General features: G+C 53.0%; 1 protein-coding gene across 1 annotated transcript; it reads left to right on the forward strand.

The window, feature by feature from the left end:
* The first annotated feature begins 2,112 nt into the window (after positions 1 to 2,112).
* Positions 2,113 to 3,570, forward strand: LOC129132317 (protein S100-A7-like). The gene is made up of 2 exons (XM_054651378.2): positions 2,113 to 2,314; positions 3,406 to 3,570. The coding sequence occupies exons 1-2, from the start codon at positions 2,123 to 2,125 to the stop codon at positions 3,568 to 3,570; spliced, it is 357 nt and encodes a 118-aa protein (XP_054507353.2). The 5' UTR covers positions 2,113 to 2,122.
* Positions 3,571 to 6,041: the final 2,471 nt, after the last annotated feature.

Genomic DNA, 6,041 nt, shown 5'->3' on the forward strand with positions numbered 1-6,041 from the left:
AGGTGCATGAGAGAACCAGAGGATTTCCCTGCCAGCTGGGGGACCAGGATTCAATTTGGGGTGGGTGACACTCAATTTTGGGGTGGGTGACACTCAAGTTTGGGGTGGGTGGCACTCCAGTTTGGGATCAATGACGTTCGAGTTTGGGATCCCAGTTTGGGATGGGTAACACTCCAATTTGGGATCCCAGTTTGGGGTGGGTGACAGACCAATTTGGGATCTGTGACACTCCAATTTGACATCCCAGTTTGGGATGGGTAACACTCCAGTTTGGGATCTGTGACACTCCAATTTGACATCCCAGTTTGGGATGGGTAACACTCCAATTTGGGATCTGTGACACTCCAATTTGGGATCCCAGTTTGGGGTGGGTGACACTCCAGTTTGGGATCCCAGTTTGGGGTGGGTGACACTCCAGTTTGAGATGGGTGACACTCCAATTTGACATCCCAATTTGGGATGGGTGACACTCCAATTTGACATCCCAGTTCGGGATGGGTGCCAGCCTGCAAAGAGCAGGGCCGGGAAACAAAAGGAACAATGCAGTGAGTCAGGAATACCGGAATAAATCCGTGCAATGCCCCGGGGACACAGGAGCATCCTCAAACAGGAACGGGCACCCCTGGTTTGGCTGGTCCTTCCCTCTTCCTCCTACCCATTGTCTGATTTGAAACCTTCTCATTGTCTGATTTTGAAACCTTCTCATTGTCTGATTTTAAACCTTCTAATTGTCTGATTTTTAAACCTTCTCATGGTCCCAATTTAAATCCTCTAATTGTCTGATTTGAAACCTTCTCATTGTCTGATTTTAAATCTTCTCATGGTCCAAAATTAAATCTCATTGTCCGATTTTAAACCTTCTCATGATCCGAATTTAAATCTTCTCATTGTCCGATTTTAAACCTTCTCATGGTCCAAATTTAAATCTTCTCATTGTCTGATTTTTAAACCTTCTCATTGTCTGATTTTAAATCTGCTCGTCCTTGTCCCTAACATGGGTGACAAAGAGGTGACAATTGCAAAACATGCAGCAGTTCCTGCACCAGCCAGAAAAGACCCCGGCCTTGGGTTTTCTCCTGGTTTTGTGCCCAGTTTCCTCCAGAAAATCTCTGGAATGAGAGCAGAGTACAAGTAGAAAACAATGGAAAATATTCTGGAAAACAAGTTATAAAAAACAGATGCTGCTTTGTCTTGGGCAGCGTCCAACCAGTTGGCGTTGCAGGAAACAGAAATCACATTAAAAACTCACCCAGGGGACAAAGTCATCCCTGTTTCCATGTGCAACAGCCCAGTTTGCTCCTACAGCAGAAGGAAAATGTGCAAATTTTTTTGTCGTGTTGCAAAACTCCCCAAGTTTTGGCAACTTCTGCCCGAAAGGCCTTGCCCTCGATGTGGAGGTGTGACCAAGCCAGGGTTTTTCCCCTCCCTGAGCCCTGTCAGAGGTGATGGAGGGGCCAAGGACAACATCTCCAAAGCCTGGTGGGTGCAACCAGGAACTTGAAGAGGAAGAATGAGGCTGGGAGGGGCTCAGGGTTCCCACCTGGCAATTTCCAGGTGCGGGAAATGTGAACTCAAGCTGATGCTTGTGGCAGGTGTGTCACCAGCTCTGATGAAACAGGACCTCAGACAGGTATAAAAGGGCTGCTCCAGGCTCCTGGGTCAAACTGACGGATCCAAACCCTCCTCGGAGACCAGAGTGAGTAGGACGAGGATGGTCCTTGCAGGGAAAAGGATGAGGGAGAAGCAGTTTGGGATCCATCAGCTCGGGGCGATGGGTTCTCCTCGGGGTAGGGCAGGAGGTTGGTTGGGGTTGGAAAATGAGGACAAATTAATGGGATTTTGGTGGCATCTTTGGTGGAGGCACCACTAATTCTGTGTCCTAAATGCCCCCACTGGCCTGTCCCTACTTCCCTCACCTGAAAAATGTCCCCAGGTGTGTCGGAACAAGCTGCATCCTCGACGAAGCCAAACTGGAGCAATGCCCCCAAATCCCCTCATTTTCTGCTCCACACCAAAGAGTTGTGGGTGCCCCCAGGCTCAGGCGCAGCTCCCACTGATTTTTGTCCCCTCTCACACGTCGAGGTTTGTCCCCAACCCCTGCAGGTCCCTCCAGAGCTCAGCCATGTCCACCAGCACCCACAGCCATGCCGGGAGCCGGCAGCTCCCGGGGAACTGCACCCTGGAGAAGGCCCTGCAGACCGTGGTGGACATGTTCCACCAGTACAGCATCCGCCAGGGTGAGATCGACCTCCTGAGCATGAGCGACTTCACCACGCTGCTGAAGGAGCAGGCGCCGTCCTTCCTGGGGACCTGCGTGAGTGCCCGGGGGACAACCCCGCGGGGATGGGGTTCGGGAGCTCCCGGGGCATGGGGGGGTTTCTGTCACAGCCGGCTTGGGGGCCACCCCTGCTGCTTGTGGTGGTGGGAAGCGAATCAGACAGGCACAGTCCAAACTGCAGTTTGAGATTCTTCTGGTTTTTGCAACGCCTAAATCAAAAGATTCCACGTGCGTGGTGGTGTGAAGTGAACTAAACTCACACCTGAGCAGTCCAGCCATGCAATTTGCAGCTTTTTCTGGTTTTCGTAATGCCCAAAAAAAGATTCTCTTTTCAATTGGCAGATAAATTGTGGAATCTTTGCCGTTGTCAGCAGTTTCGCTCTGGCTGTGATTATGACCCCAAGCTGTTGTTTCTGATGTTGTAAAAATTGGTTTTGGAGATCTGTAGGATAAGAAAATCCATTCGGATCCCTCTTTGAGGTGTCCTATTGAAATCTGAGACCACACAACTGCATTTTTTTCTCCTGACACTGCAAGGAGAAATATCTGTGACATCCATGTGCTTGTCTTTGTTGAAGGACCTCACCAAACTTCTCAAGAGCTTCTTGGGCCTAGGCCGTGAGGATTAGAACTTCTGGGAGTTCTAATGTCACAGTCTCCTCTCAATAAGTTGAAAAGCGGTGCAAGTTCATTGTTGGTGATTCCCAAAACTGGCCTTCTCCAATTGATTTCTCCCAAAATTGGCCTGGTCCAACAGATTTCTCCCAAAATTGGCCTGATCCAATTGATTTCTCCCCAAATTGGCCTGATCCAATTGATTTCTCCCCAAATTGGCCTGATCCAATGGATTTCTCCAAAAATTGGCCTGATCCAATTGATTTCTCCCCAAATTGGCCTGATCCAATGGATTTCTCCCCAAATTGGCCTTCTCCAATGGATTTCTCCTAAAAGCCACTGTGCCCCCAACCACAGGGATTTGGGACAAAATCCTGTCTCCTCTGGGATTTAATCTGGGGCTAAAGTTGAGGTAGAAGAGGGTTGGGACATCCTGCAGCTTCCAAACCCTTGTATCTCTTGGAGTGGAGCTGGGACAGGGGCATGACCCCTCCTCGTGTCCCCAAATTCAGGACAGGAACCGGCCTGGCTACTTGGAGAAGCTCTTCCAGGAGAGCGACCTGAACAAGGACAAGGAGGTGAGCTTCGAGGAGTTCACCATCGTGCTGAGCAAGCTGGCTGATGACGCCCACCGCATCAGCCACGGCTCCGAGCGCTGCGGGCCTGACAAAGACTGAGCCTGGCCGTGGAAAAACGGGAGAGGGAAGCTTGGGGAATCGGGCTCTGGCTGCTCCCTGCCCGCCTGGAGCAGCCCCATGGCACAATAAAGCAGCACTTGAAGTTCTCTGAGCTTTTCCTCATCCGTCGTGGGGGTGGCAGGAGGGACAGAGAGGGGTGGGTGGGGTCACCTGAAGCGATGGTTTTGTCAAAAAATCCTCATGAAGCAAAATGTTCCCAGTGCCCAAAATCCTCTGGTTTGGGATATTGGGATTTCAGGATGTGCTAATGATGATTTTCTGCCGTTCCGGGAGAGACACAGAGTTCAGGCACTTCCATATCTCAAAACTGCAACACCCAAACATCCAAAATCCCAAATCTTGGATCTGAGGCAACACCCAAACACCCAAAATCCCAAGTTCTGTATCTCAGGGACTGGGAACTCTCTGCTTGATGACAATTTGGGATTTGGGAAGTTGGGATGTTGTGGTGTTGGGACCCCAGGGGGACAAAGCTGCTGCTCCCTCTCCCCACACCAGCCACTCTCCTGCCCCTAAAAGTGAGTTTTGAAAGAATTTTGCAACTCTTTGCAACTCAGGGTGTTCCTGTGGGTTCCTGGGCACCTCCCAGCAGGTCCTGGGCTGTTTCTCCTCCGGTTCATGGATCCCTGGCTGAGCCTGGACCTTGGGGACAGCTGGACAGGGAGGTTCTCCTGCAAGGACACCTGCAGAGCCACCAAAGTGGTGCCAGCACCTGTCCCTGTGAGCCCCTTGTCCCTCAGTGCCTCCAGTGACCACTCACACCTGGGGGTCACCCCTGGCTCAGGCCACCTTGGAACACCCTGTCCCCCATCCTTGTCCCCCATCCTTGTCCCCCTGGCACCTCCAGGGTGACCAAAGTGACCCAAGGAGGTTTCCTGAAGTTGCACCAAAATTCTGCAACGCCGCGGCCACCCCCGGACACCCCGTTGTGAAATGTGCCCGATGTCCCCAGATGTCCTGTTCTGCAGCAGAACGTGCCTGTTGTGAAAGCAGAGCACCCCAGCAGCCAGGGCTGGGGGCTGGGGATGGAATCCTGGGGTCCTTTCACTTGGGAAAGGCCTCCAAGATGGAGTCCAACCTGTGACCTGTCCCCACCTGGTCACCCAGACCAATGTCCAACCTGTGACCTGTCCCCACCTGGTCACCAATGTCCAACCTGTGACCTGTCCCCACCTGGTCACCCAGACCAATGTCCAGCCTGTGACCTGTCCCCTCCTGGTCACCAATGTCCAACCTGTGACCTGTCCCCACCTGGTCACCCAGACCAATATCCAGCTCTTCCTTGGACACCTCCAGGGATGGGGACTCCAAGCCTCCATGGCCTGGTTGCCCTTTCCAGGAGGAAATTCCTGTTGAAAGGAGCTCCTGAACTAGGCCTAGGCCTTGTTTTGGCCTCCAAAACCAGGAGGGCAAAGACCAACCTGAGACCAACCATGACGAGACCAGCCTGAGCTGGGCTGGTCAAACCAACCCCAGACAAGCGTGCTGAGTCAGCAGGCAGCTCATTTTGATGAGGAAATGCAGGAAAATCTCGTTTTTCTCCCCAGCTTGGCAGCTCGGAGCTGCCAGGCCCGCGCTGGGCCTCTGCCAGGCCGAGAAACAACAACACAAAAAAAGCCACAAAATCCAGGACAGAGCCCTGGAAAGCGAAATAAATATTCGCCTTTGAGCCACACCTGGGCTCTGCAGCTCAGGGCACACCTGGGGTGGGGACAAACCGCCCTTGGCATGGATGTAACGGAGCTCGTGGAGCTGGGCCAGGCCGGGAACACGCCCGGATCGTCTTTCATGGACGGCTGGTTGCCGCAGGCTGGGGACGTTCCCGGTGCCACCTGTGCCCCGTGTGACACAGCCAGCCCTGCCAGGAGCGGGTGGCACTCGGTGTTCTGCTCTGGTGAAGGGTCAAAGGTCGGGCTTGGTGATTTTGGAGGTTTTTGGCAAGTCCTGGGGCACTGGGATGGACCAAGGGTGGGGACATTTTGGGGATGAGCAGGGCAGGGGGTGACCTTCACACCCTGGCATCAGCAAACAACCCTGGAAAGGAGGAAAATTGAGAAAAATCCCAAAAGTGGAAGAACCCCAAAGGTGGAAAAAATCCCAAATGTGAAAGGACCCCGAATGTGGAAAAATCTCAGATGTAGAAGAATCCCAAAGGTGGAAGAACCCCAAAGGTGGAAGAATCCCAAATGTGGAAAAATCCCAGATGTGGAAGAATCCCGAGGGAAGGGGCTTTTGCCCAGAGCTGCTGGCGAATCCCAGCAGGTGAGGGGACAGGGCCACCCCCACCTGAGCCGGTGACACCCCGAGCTTGCGGGAAAAGCCACAGAGCCCCTTTTGGGGAACTTCCCGGAGCCTTGAGCAATGCCAGGGGCCGTGTGGGGCCAGCCAGGAACGGGATGGGGACATTTCACAACGGGGACGCTTCATGGCTGGGCTATAAGAGACACCGA

This window comes from Agelaius phoeniceus, chromosome 31 (genome assembly GCF_051311805.1).
Source record: "Agelaius phoeniceus isolate bAgePho1 chromosome 31, bAgePho1.hap1, whole genome shotgun sequence".
Classification (NCBI taxonomy): Eukaryota; Metazoa; Chordata; class Aves; order Passeriformes; family Icteridae; genus Agelaius; species Agelaius phoeniceus.